The sequence below is a fragment of the Furipterus horrens genome, unplaced genomic scaffold, assembly GCF_987537825.1.
Source record: "Furipterus horrens unplaced genomic scaffold, mFurHor1.1.pri manual_scaffold_6, whole genome shotgun sequence".
NCBI classification, from domain to species: domain Eukaryota; kingdom Metazoa; phylum Chordata; class Mammalia; order Chiroptera; family Furipteridae; genus Furipterus; species Furipterus horrens.
The window spans coordinates 147709045-147729108 of NW_028327176.1; the positions used below are offsets into that span (position 1 = coordinate 147709045).

Here is a 20064-nt window from a genome sequence, read left to right on the forward strand (position 1 = left end):
TCCCCATTGCCTCCTCCCCTGGCCCCTGACAACCACTAAGCCACTTTCTGTCTCTACAGATATGCCTCTTCTGTATGTGATATAAATCATACAAAATGTGACCTTTTGTGTCTGGATTCTTTCACTTAGCAAAATGTTTTGAAGGTTTGCCCATGTTGTATCGTGCATCAGAACTTCATTCTTTTTCCATGGCTGAATAATATGTTACAGCATGTATATGCATTTTGTTTATCCATTCATCGGCTAATAGACATGAGAGTCACTTCCACTTTTTGGCTGTTATGAGTGTTGATGCTGCTATGAACACCTGTGTACAAGGTTTTGTTTGAATATGTATTTTCACTTCTTTCAGGTATATACTTAGGAATGGAATTTCCAAGTCACATGTTAATTTTCTGTTTAACATTTTTAAAAACTGCCAAACTGTTTTTCTATAGCAGCTGCACCATTTGGCATTACCATTAGCAACATACAAGTTTCAATTTCTCTACATCCTGTCAACATTGTTATTTTCCATCTTTTAGCAGCTATTCTAGTTTGTGTATAGTGGTATCTCACTGTAGTTTTGGTTTGCATTTCCCTAATGACCAATGATATTGAACATCTTTCCATGGGCTTACTGGCCATTTATATATCTTTGAAGAAATGTCTATTCAAGTTCTTTCTAACTATTAATTGGGTTGTCTTTCTGTTGTTGAGTTGTAAGAGGTCTGTACATATTCTGGATACTACATCCTACTTAGATAAATGATTTGCAAATATTTGCTTCCATTTTGTGTGTTGTTTTTTTTTACTTTCTTGCATTCTTTGATGCACAAAAATTCATCACATGTTCAATTTATCTATTTTTTTCTTCTGTTGCTTATGCTTCTGGTATCATATTTAAGCATCTATTGCCAAATCCATGATGATTTATTCCTATGCTTTCTTCTAAGAGTTTTATGGTTTTGGCTCTTACAATTAGGTCTCTAACCCAGTTTGAGTTAGTTTTTTAATATAATGTGAGGAAGGGGTGCAATCATTCTTTTGCATGTGGTTATCCCAGCATCATTCATTGAAAAGACTATTGTTTCCCCCATTTAATGGCCTTGCCACCTTAGTCAAAAATCAATTAACCATAGATGTGTCAATTTATTTCCGGATGTTCAATTCTATTCTATTGATCTATATGCCTAACGTTATGCCACAGTATTACATTGTTTTGATCATAGTACTTTTATAGCAAGTTTTAAAATCAAGATATGTGTCTTCCATTTTGCCCTTTTTCAAGATTGTTTGGCAATTTTGGGGTCCCTTGCAATTTCATATGCATTTTAGGATCAGCTTGTCCATTTATGCAAAAAGGACAGCTGCCATTTTGAAAGGATTGTATTGAATTTGTAGATCACTTTAGGAAAGTACTGCCATCTTCATAGTATTAAGCTATAGCTCTCTGTATACATTTTAGAGTCAGCTTATCAATTTCTACCAAATGGCAAACTTCTACCCATCTGCACAGCCCATGATCTTCCTCCCTAAAACCTTTCCTACATTTCTTATACAGGACATCCACAAAGTAACTCATGTTAACCACTGGAAAGATTAACACTTCCTTCTACATTAGAAAATTTCCTTCTTAGAAGAGCAAGTTGAAATTTCAGTGAACTTACTGAACCTACCTTTCCCTCAGCTTTTAAGAAAAAATAATTAATATTATTTTATTAATATTAATTTATTAATATGTTGATTATTATTATTTTATTAATATTTATTTTACAAATTCATGAAAATAATAATCTTTCTATTGACAAGGTCAAAAACTGTCTCACATTTTCTTTAAAGAAACTGAAGACAGCACAAAGAAATAAAGAGATATTCCATCTCATTGATTCAAATTAACATTGTTAAAATTCCATATTATCTAAAGCAATCTACAGATTCAAAGCAATCCTTATCAAAATCCCAATGGCATTTTTCACACAAATAGAATAAAAAAGTCCTAAAATTTGTATGGAACCACAAAAGACCCCTAATAGACAAAGCAATCCCAAGGAAAAAGAACAAAGCTGAAGGTATCACACTCCCCAATTTCAAACTATACTACAAAGCAATAGTAACAAAGAACAGTAAGGTACCAGCAGAAAAACAAACACATAGATCAATGGAACATAACTGAGAGCCCCAAAATAAACCCACACATGTATGGACAACTAATTTACAACAAAGGAGCCAAAAATACACTCATACAATGGAGAAAGTAGTCTCTTCAATAAATGGTATTGAGGAAACTGGACAGCCCCATGCAAAAGAGTATAACTAGACTACTATCTTACACCATATACAAAAATGAGCTCGAAAAGGAGTAGACTTAAATATAAGACCTGAAGCCATAAAATACATAGAAGAAAATATAGGTGTTAAGCTTCTGGACACTGATCTTAGTAATGTTTTCATAGATTTGACTCTAATGACAAGGGAAACAAAAACAAAAATAAACAAATGGGACTACATCAAATAAAGTTTCTGCACAGCAATGAAAACTATCAACAAAACAAAAAGGAAAGCAACTGAATGGGAGAAATATTTGCAAATTATATTTCTGATAAGTTAATGTCCACCCTGGCCGGGTGGCTCAGTTAGCTGGAGCATCATCCCATAAACCAAAAAGGGTTCCAGATTCAATTCCCAGTCAGGGCACAATCCTAGGTTGTGGCTTCAGTTCCCAGTCGAGGCATGTGCAGGAGGTGACCGATCAACGTTTCTCTCTCACATCAACACCTGTCTGTCTGTCTGTCTCTCTCTCTCCACCCACCCCCATCTCTAAAATCAATAAACATCTCCTCAGGTAAGGATAAAAAAAAATAAAATAAAAAATAAAAGTTGTCAATATCCAAACTGTATAAAGAGCTCACACATCTCAACAAGAAAAATAACAAAAACAAACAACCAATTACATATATCAAATACGTATATATATACAATGTAATACTACTCAGCCATAAAAAAGATAAAATTACCATTTGTAACAACATGGATGGATCTTGAAGTTATTTTGCTAAGTGAAATAAATCGGACAAAGAAAAGGACAAAAACTGTATTTATTATTTCACTCAGATGTGAAATATAAAAAAAAAAGAAACAAAAGCAAACTCACAGATGGGAACAATAGAATAGTGATTACCAAAAGGGAAGAGGGGGAGGGTGAAATGGGTAAACAGGGCCAAATATATGGTGATGGGTAGAAGCTATACCTTTGGCGGTGAGCACACTATAACATATATAGATATTGAATTGTAATGTCATACACCTGAAACTTATAGTGGTATTAACCAATGTTATCTCAAAAAACATTAGCAGGGTTAAATAGCTAATAACTGTAAAGTGCTAGCATACAATATGTGGCTCAAAAAATAAGCTATCTTCATCATCATCATCATCATCATCATCATCATGTCTTATTATTTCTATTGTTTATGTAATTACTTCTACTACAACAAGAAGCCCTGGAACAGTATGGATAAACCACTTTTCAAAATTAAAAGAAAACAATTGTTTACCTGTATAGCAAAAGTACCAACTCCACCTGAAGCACCCAAGATCAAAACACTGCAATGCAAAAGAAACAATTAATGAAACTATTAAGCCAATGTAACTGGATAAATAAACAAGATGTTTTCAATATGTCACTGGCTCAGAGATAAACAATCCCAAAAGCAAATAAAATCATTCAGCTTCCCAAGATTCCCAGGGTTTTTATTTTAAATTTATCAATAAGCTATAAATGCTTCAAGCTAGACATTCTACGAACTCTACCAAGAATACCAAAAAATAGCAATACTTTTAAAAAATTTTTAAAGAAGCTCAGATGGTTCTTGGCAACATCTGCCTTACAATCTCTCTCTGTAAGAGGGAGCTCTGGGGTCCTTTTTAACGTGTTAGAGTAGATTCAGTTGCTCTCTAAGAAAAATCACATTCTTGACCACATTCCTGCCAAAGTGGAATAAATGTCTTTTGTTCAGGCATGTCCCGTCAAGCTCACCGACTTTCATAAATGGAAATCAATCCTAGCCTCAATTTGGCTGCCTGTTAAACGAGGTGAATCTGTTTTATCAGCACAAACATTCCTGTGCTCCAGGTTTTCACCATGTTTCCTTACTGCATCCCTCCTGCAACTCCCGATCAACAGTGCGCATCAGCGGTGTGCATCAGGAAGTTCATGGATGAGTGAGGATGGGAGGCGTGAAGGTGTGAACCCTCTGACATTGTGAATGGACTGAAATAATGCACAAAATTTGGTGTGATTATGCATGTGTGCATTGGGGAGGGAGCATTCCAGACCTACTACCAATTTCCCAAAGACATGTGAGACCCAAAACAGAATCTCAAGAATCACTGCTTTAACATACTCTTACTAAATTTTATTCTTGACTTAAGCCAGAGCCCCATTGAATTGATTTCCTTAGATGGCACAGTGTCAGGTCTTCAGACAATTGTTTGCAATGAACCGCACTTTGGTGTTATGCTACCAATATAGGCTGAGGGACATTGTAGTGACAGCTTGATATTTGATACATTAGCTAAGGAGATATTGTTGAGAGAATTCTTCATGAGAATTTATGAGCGCACACAGAAAAATATCTCTCTGAGATTAAGTGGTGGGAGTAGGTGTGCTTCTGTTTGTCACTACATATTGTGTAACTGCTAGTTGTGGGTTCCCCTTTCACTTGGCTGCTAGTAAGTACAGAGAATTTTGTCACCTGTCTCTAGCAAGTACACCAGAGCTTGGAATGTGTATTCTGCCTGCAATCTTAACTGTAGTTTTATTTTATTTTTTTCTCTCTTACCGAAATCACAGAAGGCTGGTTGTCACTCTGTAGATCTTAAAAATTACTAGTAAAGTTTCTGAGTCAACTGTTCCCTTGAAATACCATTAAGTGTGGTTTTAAGTCTCCTTGTAAATTTTTCCTTCCAGAAGTTTTTTTTTAATTTCACAGTTATAAATTGTAAATGGAAGAAACTTTAAAGATCAACTCCACCAAAATCCTTCAATTCACACATATATTCACTTTAGTACTTCCTAAATGAAGGGGAAAGCACTAAAGCTGCCTCATATACATCCAAAGATGAATTCATCCATGTTTATCCTCCTGGTCAAACTCATTTAAGTTCCTCACAATCTAACCTTTACCTCAGCTCTGAACCCTCTCACTATTTCCGGAACAGACCCTCGGACCCTTCTGAGGCTCTCAGATGCCTTCACACTAAGGTCTCCCTCCCCCTGAAGGCTCAAGTCCCAGTTTTCCTGCACAATAAATACACTTGAGACAGCCCCGAGCCTGATATCCATGCCACTGCATTTGGCATTAGTCACATCGTTAATTTCCACTTATTCTTTTGTTTCCCAGGCTAGTCTGCCTGGCTTTGAGGGCAGAGACTCACATAATGCCCATCACTGGGCAACCACCCTGGATGCAGCAGATATCTGGTCAATGTTTCTTGACTTTAAAAATCAGCTAAATCAGCATTATATCCTACAATTGAGGTAACAATGACTATTACTGCAAATGAGGAAATCATCTGGCTATTTGAAAGACTGCATTCAAGTTTTTTCGAGTACAGAAAAGGGCTTTAAATCAATTTCTATTTCTCCATCTGAGAATGCTGGATTTAAGAGGATGACAAATATAATGGCTGCTTAAGGATCCAACTGCCAGACGTGTCTCAGATCTCATTACTGTCATTTCATTGCTTCCCATAACTCTTGATCCAAAGCAGCCTCATTCCTCCAAATAAAAAAGCAAAAATGTTTCTCAGTGGTGCTTGCAGTAGAGGGAGTGCTGCAGCAGCAGCTTCAGTTCCTGACGTTGCCACTTGATGGCGCCCTACTACAAAACAGGCAAGGAGCAAGCCCACTGATGTTGCTACACACCATTTACCCAGCTTGTAAAGAAATCCTGGGGATACATCATTCTCTGGTCCTGCAAATTCCATGTTTTGTGCAGGTTCAACCAGGGCCTGTACTTTGCTTCAAACAAAGGAAGTCCCACAAAGGGACAGCAGGTAAAATAAAATTTCAAGCCAACACTAAGTCAGTTGGTTCTCTGTGGTTTGAAGTCCTGTGGCTGAACTAACTATTCTTGTTTTGTACTCTTCAAAGCACTTTCACTACAAAGAAAAAATACTGCTGTGCCTACCCCCAGAGGCCCTTCACTTATGTGCTGTACAGCGGGAATACTTTCTACCCAGTTACTATAATGGTTACAATATATACTCAAACCTCATTAAGTAGAAGTCTATTTGTTTAATGAAAGGTGTGCTGTATTGCTTATTGGTTTATATAGAGTAAGTGACCAGGAAATACTCAATTTGCAAAAAGCACTATAATTGAAAATTGCCAAGATTTTTTTATCACATTTCTGTCTTACTTCTTAAGTCCACATACAGAGCTTCTTTTGAAGTCAGTGGGAATTATACTGTGGCAGATATATAAAGTATGGGTGAAAAGTATAAATAATTATTACAGTTTATGTTTTTTTTTAATGTGTTTTATTGATTACAGTGTTACATTTGTTCCAACTTCCCTTCCCTCTGCTCCCCTCCACCCGATGGCCCCCCTCCCTCCCCTTGTCCCCCCCTTTTAGTCCATGTCCATTAGTTGTGCATACAGTTCTTCTCAACCTCTCTGTCTATTCCATTCCCTCCTACGATGTTTCTTAATTCCTATACCATCTCCCTCCCTCTCCCCCTTCCCCTTCCCTGCTGACCTCCCCCCAATATGCTCCCCAAAGCTATAGTTCTTTTTCCACTCTCATTGCCTATTTAGTTTGCCTTTGCTTCAATTCCCTCGCTTCTGTTGTTGTTTCTTGTGATGCAGTTTTCATTTTAGTGTTCATAGTTCTGACCCTCCTTTTTCTAAACCAGTCCTTTTAACATCTCATATAACAGTGGTTTGGATCTAATGAACTCTTTCAGTTTTATTTTGTCCTGGAAACACTTTCTCTGCCCTTCTATTCTGAATGACAGCTTCGCTGGATAAAGTATTTGTGGTTGTAGGTTTTGGATTTTCATTACTTTGAATATTTCTTGCCAGTCCCTTCTTGCCTGTAAAGTCTCCTTTGAGAAATCAGCTGATAGTCTAATTGGGACCCCTTTGTACATGATTCTTTTCTTCTCTCTTGCTGCTTTTAAGATTCTCTCTTTATCTTGAACTTTTGACATTTTGATTATAATGTGTCTTGGAGTGGTTCTCCCTGGGTCCAGTTGTTTTGGAACTCTCTGTGCTTCCTGGATCTGTAAGTCTATTTCCTTCCCCAAGTTTGGGAAGTTCTGCTTTATTATATTTTCACTTAATTTTTCAATTTCTAGTTCTTCTTCTTCGCCCTCTGGCAATCCGATAATCCGTATATTCGATCTCTTATAGCTGTCCCAGAGGTTTCTGATCCTCTCATCATTTTCCTTGCTTCCCATTTCCTCTCTCTGCTCTGGTTGACTGTTTGTTTCTTCTCTATGTTCTTGTTTGTTGATTTGAACTCTGGATTTTATTTCCTCACCATCTGTGTCGTATGCGGTTTTGTTCCTTTCAGTATGAGTGTTTTTCAATTCTTTCTCATCTTTTTCCAGATCTTTTGTTAATTCTGTAAGCCACCTGAAAACAATGGCCCTGAACTGAGCCTCTGACAGGTTTCTTATTTGTTCATCTGTCAGGTTCTTCATCTGTTGCCTGGTGAGCTGCGCCACCGGGATTTCTGTAGTTGTCTGCCTCATTTCGACAGATGTGTTTTGTTTTCTTGGGCTGGCTAAAGAGGGCAGTGCCTGTGTACTCGTCACAACCCAGCGACCAGTGGCGATCCGCAACCTTTTTCTCCGAGCTGTGGCCCTTTGTCGTCACAACCCAGCGACCGGCGGTGGTCCAGCAACCTTTCTCACTGCCCTGTCACACTTTGCTGTCACTGCCCAGCGACCAGTGGCTATCCGCAACCTATTTCGCAGCTCTGTGGCGCTTTGTGTGGGGGTGGGGGTCCAAGATGGATTCCTGCAGTTATTCCGCTAGGAGACCGGGATCTGTCCTCCGCCCTCTGGACCCCACCGTTTGAGGTGATGTGGTGGCTGCTTTTCCCAGCGTTGGGGTCGCAAGCTGCCGGGGTTAGACTGCAGCTGAGACTGCTCTCCCTGCCGCTGTCCCTGGTGCTACTGCAAACAGCACCGCCCCCTTTCGCTCCTCTTACCTGCCCAAAGGGCGCCGCTGGTTTATAACTTTGTACGTTGGGCTTCTGTGTAGTTTTATTTTCTGGAATTTCTAGTTATCTTTTGTTTTGAAGTAGTTGTATTCCTCTCTAGTTGTAGAGGGAGACCGAGCGTGTCCCTCTAAGCCTCCATCTTGGCCGGAAGTCACAGTTTATGTTTTATTAAACCCTAAAATCTAACTCTATGTCACTTCTGCCCAGTCTCTGAATTTACCCTAAAATATGTTGAGATACTAAAGCAATGTTAGCTTTTTTTTTTCCTGACTGAACCACTTTTTATTTAGCATTTGGGCACCTAAGTCCTCTACAATCACAGTTTTCAGTATTACAATCTTATGAGACAAGGATATTAATTCCTTAATTGCCTTACAAATACAAAATATTTAAAATATATTACAAAATAGCAAGAGATACAAAAGTAGAGAATCATCTTTCAAATTTCTATATTCTGGCTTAGCCTCAGAGATCTCAATGTCAAGGCTGGGCCCCTAGAAACCTGGGTTCTAGTCCCAACTCTCCCATTAACTGAATATCTGAGCCTCAGACTCATCACCTATGAAATGATGACCATGAACATATACTCTAGGAGTCAATGAAAAAGAAGGAATCAGCATCTTCAGTCTAATTTAAGCTTATGTGTAGTTTCTCCACCTTTCTAACACAGAAGTAAATGACCTGCATAATTCCCCTCAGAACACACACTTGCGGAGGGAAAGCGGCCATATCGTCAGAGTAGAGTACTCGTTATCAAGTCCTGATGGCTCAGGGACGAAGATGATTTAAATAAGGTTAACTCTTCCATCAGAAGAAACAACTGGTCTTTAAAAAATAAGGATGATGCTGAAAATGTATAATCTCAGTTTTCAGTTTCATTCAGTCCTTTTGAATGAGGGGGTGGTGAGTGAAAGACAGCAAAGTATATCATAATATGCTAAGTTTACTCCGTGAAGTGAGTGACAAACTTAATCTGAGTAAGTGGAATACAGCTACAAACAAGTCAACCAAACATGACCAAGAACAGCCTGGACTTGTGTGTCCTTTTATGCCTCAGGAATTCATGTAGACATTCCCCAATTTATAGAACAGTTCATGTGTGAATTAGTTGTTTGAAACTTTAAACACATTTTCCCATGAAAACAAAGCTATTTATACATGTTGGCAAGGTGCCCAGGGTAGCTGTTAAAAAAGGTTCAGTTAACCCATACTGGACCAAGAACCACAGTGTAACAATGATTCTGTGTGAAATGTATTCAGAATGTCAACCCAGGGTACTGGGAACACATCTGCCCAAGTGAGACAGGCAGTGGGAACCAGTTTCTTCAATCAGGTGCAGGACAGAGGGAAAGAAGAGAGACAGAGGGAAGGATCATTCAGGGTGGCAACAATAGGGTGGATGAGAAAGAGAAGTAGTGTGGTCTGAGGATTTACCACGGAGCTGATGGGGTTCAGGACATGGGACCTCAAAATATGACACCCTGGTATACTGAATATTTTAAGCTGAAGGAACTTTTTCTCCAGGTATACATGCTAATAAATTTCTTTTTGTTTTTCTCTTGTTAATCTTTTATTACAGGGCTCTCAGCAGAAGACTCAGAAGGGCAGAGTGAAAATTACTTTTCCTCCTCTACTAACCACAATCAGTTAACAGTGCTCTCTTTCTACTCCTATCCTCCATTCCACTTCCCCTCATCTCATATAACACTAGATTTAGCTGAAGGAAAGTTGATTTAAAAATAATTTGCTTTGGGTTCAATGGGAAATGCTAATGTGTTCATTGTACTTTCTGAGTAGAACTATTACAGGCTGTCCTGGCGTGAGGATGCCGAAAGGGTTCAGAGTAGGCTTCCCTCAGATGCGCCACTTCAGCATGTAGATTATTTTGAGCTGAAAGCAGTCAAGACCCTGTGGGCTTAAAAGAAATGTTATATCTCCCCCTTAAAGACCTTAAATTAGGGATCTTGCCCAAAATAAATGTTACTATCAGAAATAACTCTCTATGATCTACCTGTAGGGCAGGGTAAACTTCGATTTGCTGAATATCTGAACAACCTTCCTCCCTCTGAAGCCCCGAAGCACCTTATCTCATCCCCAGCTCAGAATGCCACACATACCTCATTTTAACTTGTTTTCTCTGAACTTTTCATGTATGTGGGGTCTCTGACTCTCTCATGCACATGGGGTTCCCACACATATGAATATAATTAAATTTGCTTATTTTCTCTTGTTCATCTGTCTCGTGTCGATTTGATTATTACATCAGCCTGAAGAACCTACAAGGGTAGAGGAAAGTCTCTACCTCCCCCACAATGGCTGCCAGGAATATTCCTACTTCCCACTAAAATGTCACACAAATATATTGCTGGGGCTCCTCTTTTTCCTCCACTCTTCAAAAGAGTAACAGGAAGAAAGGAGCACCTGTAACAAATGACAACACAATAAGGCATCATGAAATTTTATTATAAGGTGCACCTAGCACTGGATTATGAGAGCAATGAAGAAGAAACATGGTTTAAAAAAGTTTGAGATGCACAGAATCGAAGCTATTCTGAAGAAAATTCTTCCAATTAAAAGATGTAAAAACTTACAGTACACCACTGATAAAGTTAACTCATATACCAGGACCCACAAAATGATGCCGCCCCAGTGGCTCAGCCCACATTAAAAATCTAAACCTAAGCCAGCCTGCATTTATGGGAACTGCTTCACAGTCAAGGAAACCAAACACCAATCACCATTCTCCAACTCAGCTTCCACTAGCTTACCTTACCCTAGAAAATGGGACTCCTCGGCCTTGTAAGAAAATCACTGACCTCCTAGCCAATCATGCCCTGTTTCCATGTTGCCTTTTCTAACATTCTATAAAACCTGCACTTACCCAATATCCCTGGGAAGAGTGCTCTAATGCTTGTGAGTCACTGTATTCCCCAATTCATGAACTGTTTTCCTTTCAATAAAGAACATCAAACTGGTTACTAGTTAGTGAACATTGTCAATTAAAATGCAAAGGTATGTTAGGCTTATTCACTTCAAATGCCTTGCAATCTACAGCTCATATATGAAGGAAACTTTGAACACATTTTTCCAAATTTGACAATAATCCTAAACTATACATGACATGAACAATAAGGTTCAATAAGGTGTACAGTGGAATGAGAAGGGGCAGGGCTGGGGATCAATGACCATGTTTTGGCTCAAAGTAAACCCTAGTTAACTGACATTAGGAATCTACAGGAAAAGTCAGGGTGGAAAGTCTTACTTTGCACAAGTTGAGTTTCCAATACAAAGGGGACCATCAGTAGAGAGGCTGGGGTTAGAAACAGAAATCTGCCAGTTACCAAAAGCTATCAAAGCTGGGGGGAGATGAGATAATCCTGGAGTACAGAGAGGAAGGCTGGAGGAGGACACTGGGAAAAGAGTAACAGGAAGAAGTGGGATGCTGTAAAAATACCAAGAACTGGTAAAAACGCAAGAGGACAACTGAAGGAGTCTGGTGTGCCTGAAGCTACGGGAAAAGTGAGTATTAAGGAAGTAGTTAACAGTGCCAGATACTGCAGAGAGCTCAAGGTGAAAGAACTGAAAAGTATCATTGGGATGGCGACTTAGTCAGCTGTACCCTCACCCCACCCCACGCTACCCCGAGACAGCTGCAACTGAATGACAAGGCGGGAAGTTACTTACAGTGCATTGAAGAGTAAATGACTTCTAAACTTCACAAGATAGTTACCCTGTCACCTAGAAAACTAATCTGTAAATAAAACCCAAATAGCCAGGAAAGAGCTTTCTACTAATTTCTTTAACCACATCCTCCAGCTCCTAGGAAAACAGGTCCTGGAATAGAGGCCACATTCATTGACATCACACTGGCCAAGCCAGAGCCTCCACCCACCCTCTCCTCCACCTCCCAACCCCACAGTGTCCTTGAGCAAGTAAAATGCAGTGCTTTCCTTCTCCCCCACATCACCCCTGGAACCATACAAGCTATTCAAGTGCAAATGAAAACCCAAAGTCCACAGGGGTGGTGGGAGTGGAGAAGGAGACACAAGGTGAGTGGGTGGGTGAAGAATAGGTAGGTGAAGGCATCTGAAAAAAGGAAGCTGTAATAATTACTGATATAAGCATATTGGGGGAAGAATGGGCAATGCCAATGTTTTGAAGTTTGAGCCTTTCTAATTCTATAAACAGAATTAATCAGACACCTAATTTACTGTGGCTGGAAATTGTGGCATGGGAATGAGGCCATGGGAAAAAGGCTTTGGTAGGTAATTGCCTCTCCTGCCTGTTTCCTGCTGCTCTGGTTTTCTCTGGCCTCTCTCTTTAAATATGGGCTGGACCAGCAGTAGTCACATGGACTTGGCTTTAGAACAAGGCTGGAACAACAGTAACACCTTTGCTTCCCTTTCCTGGTAACTAACTGATGCAGCCTGTGCAGTGCTAGTGCTCTCTGTAATGTTTCATGGTGTTAGCTTGAGTGACTTTTATTATTTGGGAAGAAATAGTAGGAGAACCCCCTGGCTGGTTTGGCTCAGTGGATTGAGCGTCGGCCTGCGAGCTAAGTGTCGCTGGTTCGATCTTCCAGTCCGGGCACATCAGAGAAGGAAAACTCTGACTCCAAAAAACCTCCGCTGCCTTGCGGCATACCTCTTCAGGGGAAAGGCTAAGGGAGTAAACCCCGACAGAAAATCCGGAGCCGGAGTCCCTAAGGCGGTTTGACGTTGTAGTCAACACCGGCAACTCCTGCGGCGCACCTGAAGCCAAGCTGTATTGACTCCGTCTTTCCCTTGGACCCTTCAGCTGCGAAGAGAGGGGGGGTCTGCTGCATGGGCAACAGCAGACCCTCCATATCACCCTGCCCAGGCTCTGTAGCTTCAGCTTCACTGGAGAGGACACTCCAGCATCATCGTAAGATGTGGATTCAGCACGGGAGGAGACAGATACCGTGTCACTCCCGAGTCGGACTGCACAGCCATTCTCGGCGGTGCAGATAGACTCTTAAGAAGCTACACCATCGTCTCTCGAGACGGACGGCTGCCGACGACGAATTTACCGTTTCTTGACAAAGGTTGACTGTCATGAAGCCTGATCTCAAAAAGGAAACAATGAAAAGCATTCCTAAATTGACTGCATCGAGTTTTGAGTATACACTATTTAAAAGTAAAATTTATTTTCTGCTTCAATTTCTAATATTTTCTAATATTTCTGTCTAACAGAGCAAAGTACAACTTTCCCAGCGAGAGAATTTCAGGCAGAGCATGAAATATTCAAGGTGGAACATCACACTGCTAATAAATATAATCATCCGATCAAACTGCTTTAAAAATAAATATCTGATGTAACCACTTCTTAAAAAACCTCTATTCATTTTGAGAACCCTAAGTTATTTATGTGTTCCTATTGAGTAAATCATGAAGAAACTACAGGTGGGTGGGTAAGAAGGCAATCATATCATCTGACATTTTCTAGTGATACCAAAGTGTAGGCAAAATGATATTTTATGTAACATCAATATTAAATTATCCTCTTGGTTCACTGATGCTCAATTTGTTGCAAAATTAACTATATAACAAAAAGGAAAGGGTAAACATTATCAAAGTCTTAGAAAGCTTTGTCTTAATTTCAAAACACTTTCTGTCATTTAAAAAAATCCTATAAAATCTTCCAAAGTGCAAATGGGTGTTTTTATCATTGCTGTCTTTTTTTTTTTTTTTAATTAATTGGTTAGAAAAACAGACTGTAAGTCCTTAATAACAGACACAGACCTGCTTTGTAGACTAAAGGGTGCCTTAATGCCAATGGCTAACAGAAAAAGAATAATCATTGATTAAGGAAGCCAAAATATGCTCCACCAATCACATTAAATAGTCAAACTGAAAAAAGTCACTTTGGACACTGGAACCTCTGAGATTATGTATAATAAAATCCCACTATACTAGTGATTTCTCCATGTAAAAGTATTTTTCACAGTATTTTAAGGTGCTCACCTCTCTCATGTGATTCTCACCAACAAGTAGTTGGCAAGGTAGGCCATCATTACCACCTATATGTACTTGTTTCCGTAAACTGAAATTTCGCAGAGCACCATGAGCCAAGCTCTCGCTGCCACTGGGAACAGAGGTATTCTGAGGTCACCATGCACATGGGAATGCAGTAAGACCTTGATGTAAGCTAGTGAGACTCTCTACAATGGATTCACTCTAGTTTGGTTAACATGGCAAAATAAGTAAACAGACCAACTCAATATAATATATAATTGCCTTAAAGGTACAAAATTTTCCACTTCTCCAAGGTCTCCTAACAACCAACACTGTCCTACACTCAGTAGGAAAAAACTACGAAGAGTCCATAAAGAGCATGACTGCGGTCACCTGATTAGTTAGTAGCAGAGTGGAGAATAGAACCCAAGTTCCCTGGTTCCAAGCCATTATTGCTTAAGTAAAAGATAACACAGCACCTAAAAATCACCCAATAAGCCAACAATAAAACAGGGGCACGCATCTATGTAACCGAGAAGAGACAGCCCGATCTGTTTCTCAATTGTTTTCTTTAGGGTACTAAAAAAAAAAAGAGTTTGTATGCCTGGAGAGCCCTGAACTGGCAAAAGGAATGACAGATCTCCAACCACATATAGTCATGCAGGCTTTTAAGGAAAAACAAAACAATAAAGCATCAATGTTAATGCAGAGTCTACAATAATAATAATGTTCCAAAAATCTTGAATAAGATTTTTGCAAGGTTATTAACTAAAGTAAGTCACCAGAAAAAGTTATGTGGTCAAACTAATTTAATTTAAACAAAGTGTTTGATCAAAATGGCAACTTAAAGAAAGATAAGCCTCAAGGCTTAAAAAATAAACACGACTGACCTTTAGAATAAATATTTGCTCTGAATTCTACATAAAGGGTAGCGCCTCATTAGATGAATAGCCTTCACACTGCTTTCAAAAATACAGTTATGAAGCTTTCCAGTGCTCTATAACTCAACACATTAAATGTAAGGTGCAATGTTTCACAGTAACAAGAGTATGAAATGACACAGACTTTAGTTATTTTACCTGCGTGATCCTTAGCAATCAAAAAACAAAGTTATTGTAATTTATTAAAATTTGACCTATAGCTCTTTCCCTCATCACAATCATTAAACGGTTCTTAGTGCCTAGTTTTCTCACCAAAAAAACCCATCAGCTTTCCCTAGGAAACCAACTTTCCGAAATACAAAGTACAGTACTCCCTCACTTATCGCGGGTATTACGTTCTAGACCCCCCACGATAGGTGAAAATCTGCCAAGTAGGAACCTTACATTTATTTTAGTATTTATATATATTTTAAGGCTTTATAAACGCTTACCACACACTTATAAACCGTTCCCAGTCCCTTATTAACCTTTCCCACTCGCTTATTATCCTTTTCCACACTTTTATAAACACTACTTATGGTCTTAAACATATTCTGCACTCTTAAACCTACGTAACTTTAACAACATATGTATACAATACCGCAAAATCCCGCGATATAGCGAAAAATCCATGATAAATAATTAAATATAATATTTTTTTAAATCCCGCGATACAGTGAGGCCACGATAAGTGAACCGCGATATAGAGAGGGACTACTGTATATAATCTCACTGCTAATAATAGTATTATCTCATTAAAAACAAAACTCATGGAAGAGAAGTGACTGAATGGACCAGCCACCTAGAAAACAGCAGAATCTGAATATAAACTCGAGTCCACCAAAGACATTTCTACTCACTGTGTTCTTGCTAACTCAAACAAGCATACATTCAAGGCCTTGAAACACCAGAATTAACCTAAAGAATACCAAGCATGGAGCCTAAGAGACCTCAAGATTATTCAGCAGTGATTTTCAGTCCCTTTATATCTGGTTTTCATAGAAATCTGCAAGTATGGGAGCAACTCCTAGTAGAGGTAGGAAAAAACACCTGCATCTTGACATCATTCATTAGAAACTATATAGGGTGAGTCTTAACACTTTTAGGAATCTGATAAAAGCTAGGACCTTCTTCCCAAAGAGTCACACAAAATTTTGCATTATTTTGGAGGGTTCAGACTCCTAAAGTCCATTTACATATTTCGATTTTTTAATTTGCATTTGATTGGACTAAGAATCAATAGAATGAGGTTAAGAAAGTGCAAAATGACACAAATAGAGTTCTTTGGAAATCATTTTAAATGTCAGCACAACTCTGATCATGTAAATGACCCATGTTTTAACGCTTCTGATAAATCTATGGCAAAGACCTTACAGAAGGAAGAGAGAGAAGGTTTAGATGCCACCATTGGTACTTACCGTTTTCCCGTGCAATTTTTGTCACTCAGGCCTCCAACCTTGTTTATGGCAGACCAGGCTGTGAGAGCCACATATGGCAAAGAGGCAGCTTGAGTATGCGTGAGTGACTTGGGCTTGTGAGAGACCTAGATTTGAAGACAACAATCAAAAATAAGCAATGGCTTTACAAACCTATGAACACAACTAAGTACATTTACCTTCATCGGAGCCCACCCATTTTCATAGATAAGTCTATAACGTTCTGCTAGTTTAGTATTTACCACATATCCTTCTTTAAGACTATCCCTAAGGAATATTCTCCAAATGACAAACTGCCCTCCTAAGGTCAGAGGTTCAGTGATGTTTTACAGGCTATTTTATCAGATACAGCTGCTTAATTCATAAAGACCAGATTCAATAATCCCATTAGTTCCGGACTACCCAGAAATAAATTCAAATACACCTTGAGCTCTCATAAACACATTCTAATGTGATTTGTAGATCAGCTCTTTCCTTTACTCCCATGTACTAGAAGGTACTCTTTCCAGACTTTCCCTAATCTCAGGAATACCCTTCTTCCCTTCCCATCTCCCCTTCTGTTGTCAGATTGCTCAATGTTAACCCCTTTCCCTCTATTCAAGTTGTCAGACCTGCCAACTGTATTTGATTAGACTCCTGTTTCTAAACCAATTTGAAACAGCTTGATACTTTCATGCTTCTGTTTATAATTAATCGGTAAGCTCCACTTGGAATATTTGGTTTCCATTATTTACACTGGGTAAAATCAAGAAACACAGCAGGGTTTCTAGATCTCACTTCAAATCCCTGTTCTACAAGACAGATATCACTTTGGCAGGCAGTGTTATTAAAGGACATCAAATATTTTTCTAATCTTTCAAAATTTTGTATTCTCTACCTTAGCTCTTTCAAACCTACCGATTAAACACAAACCTGATCTGAAAAAAAAAAAAACCCACAATTATTTCAGAGATATTTGTCAGTCTTTGTTTATACTTTCTAATGGCATTTCAGCACAGACTTGGTGAGTTACCTCATTCCCACTGACTACAACAAACTCTGAGAGAGTGCCCTGTTTCCAGGGAGGAACAGCAGCCCAGACCTGAAACACACACACACAGACACAACTTCATTAGAAACAGATCTTTTTTAACCAAGCTAAGCATGAAAGTTTTCCCCAATACACACCCCACCCTGTGAAATAAGCGCACCTCAGCAATATCCCAACCAGAAGTTACTGTCACATGATGTATATGTATTACTCAGTATGATTCTAGATTTATCAAGTCAAGCCACATTGGAAGCAGATGCCAGGAAATCCTGCTGACTACATACTTAGAATACCAGTAAGAGAACAGTGTCCAGGGTTTGAATCCTGGCTCGGCCACTTATTAATTAGCTGTGGGATCTCTGTATAGCTTGCGTTGTCCGTCTGAAAACTGGGCCTAACTGTTCTTACCTCATAGAGATTAAAAGTGTTACTTTATGAAAAGCAATTCTAACGGTGTTAGCTATTATTATGAACTCACTTAAATTTCTTGGTGTAAAAAATCAAAGTGACAAGTGACAGGTAATGATATCAAACTTCACTTATTTGAAAACCATCGAGCCCATTAGGTAGAAACTGCCACGTAAGAGACTCTTTCAAGAAAGATAGTCCCAATCATACGTACTTTAAAGTCTTGCAATTTTTAAGCACTAGACTTAGAATGCTTGAGTATAGTCAAGCTATTCTGACAGAACCAAGGACAGAACCAAGAAAATGAGAGTTCAAGCCAAAGCTCAGGATATTTGTTGGAAAGAAAAGGTCAATGATATGGAATATACTTCCACAAAAAACAGAATGAAATTTGCAGCATTTCATAACTCACCTCATCCCCAGGCTTGAAGTACTTCACATCAAGTCCACATTCCATCACCACACCAGAGACATCCCGACCCAGAGTCAGGGGAAATTCGTCTCCTTTGGTTTTAATATGTAGAGGATCACGTTTCATATTTAAAGCCGTAGCTCCATAGCCACCTATAAAACACAGTTTTATCTGTTTCGTCCAAAAGCATGGAATAATTTAACAACTATTACAGGGCCCTGACCAGTGTGGCTCAGTTGATAGGACTTCACCCTGCAAAGCAAAAGTTTGCTGGTTCAATTCCCCATTAGGGCACATGCCTGGGTTGGGGATTCAGTCCCTAGTCAGGACGCCTATGAGAGGCTACTGATGGATGTTTCTCTCACACATCGATGTTTCTCTCCCTCTCTTTCTTCCTCCCTTCACCTTTTTCTAAAAATAAAATAAGTCAATTTTTTAAATTTTATTTATTTCAGAGAGAGGGGAAGGGAAGGAGAAAGAGAAGGAGAGAAACATGGATGTGAGAGAGAAACATCCATCAGTTGCCTCCCGCACATGCCCCAACCAGGGATCAGGCTCACAAGGAAGGCATGCGCCCTGACCGGGAATCGAACCTTGCAGGACAATGCCTACCCAACCAACCAAGACACACAAGGGAGGGCATAAACAAGATTTTTGTTTTAACAAATAAATGAATAAAATAAAAACTACTACAGACTTGTGGGCCAGGTACAATTCTAGATCCTCAAGATATAAATTTTAAAGTAATCAACCTTATAAAATATTTTTGTACCATCACACAGGAAAGCATAAAAACACTGAGTGCTGTTCTTTTCAAAGAAAGTTACTTGGAAAATTATAATCACTTGTTAAACTAAAGCTACTGTTGCTCAAAATGTTTAAATTTCAATTTTGAAAATGTCTTCAGAACTTTCAGTATTTTCTTTTATAGTTTTACTTTGTTCCCTGAAGATAGTTAATTTATTCATTCATAAGCTTTTTAAATAACAATGTCATTTGGTCCCCAGTCTGGTGAAGGAGATAAACGTTAAAGCTGTTTGAAGTTAATAAACCAATAAATAAGGCACAGAGTTACATGTGACACTGACACTGGTCTGTAAGTAATGGTCTCCACTTCCCCAAAATATTTCTAGGACATTTTTGGATTAAGTTCATAGATTGATTCCCCATTGAAAAAGAACCATTTGTTCTGATACATTAAATCAAGTTAATTGCTTTATTATACATATCCTTCTATTTTAAGAATATTTACATAAATATCAGCTAAGTAGAGCTGAAAACATTCTTCTGATTATATTTTTGGTTCACATAAATTGGCTACTCTATGTACAATAACCCCAAGTAGTTTATTACACAGTTTCAACATATAAAATGGGTTTTCTAAGACACAAAAGAATCTGTACTTGTCTCTTCTGCTTGACATCTTTTTGAGAACATCTCTATGTGAGGTTCTCCAAGATTAGCACCCTGCTTACCCTTCTAGTGTCGTGTACCACAACTTCTGCTCCCGAATCACTAACTAGTCTGTAAGTCTCCACCCCCCACCCACTCACTCTCAGCGGCAGTACAACATTAGATCTTAAGGATGAGGAGAAACCAGCAAAGGAGCCTGAGAAGGCTTAGCCAGTGAAGGGGTTCCCAGAAAGTCAAATGAAGAGGTTCAAAGA

At 38.9% G+C, this 20064-nt stretch overlaps 1 protein-coding gene across 4 annotated transcripts in view; it reads right to left on the reverse strand.

Moving 5' to 3' along the window:
* Positions 1 to 20064, reverse strand: part of RTN4IP1 (reticulon 4 interacting protein 1) — a 46800-nt gene that overhangs the window by 20714 nt on the left and 6022 nt on the right. For all 4 annotated transcript variants that reach the window (XR_016511634.1, XM_090279720.1, XM_090279719.1 and 1 more), the window contains exons 2-5: positions 18398 to 18549; positions 17560 to 17628; positions 16530 to 16654; positions 3537 to 3585 (exon numbers count right to left, since the gene is read on the reverse strand). Coding sequence is in view for 3 of the 4 variants with exons in the window: in XM_090279719.1 (XP_090135845.1) it covers positions 3537 to 3585; positions 16530 to 16654; positions 17560 to 17628; positions 18398 to 18549 (395 nt within the window). In the remaining variant the exon portion in view is untranslated. The remainder of the gene's footprint in view (positions 1 to 3536; positions 3586 to 16529; positions 16655 to 17559; positions 17629 to 18397; positions 18550 to 20064) is intronic.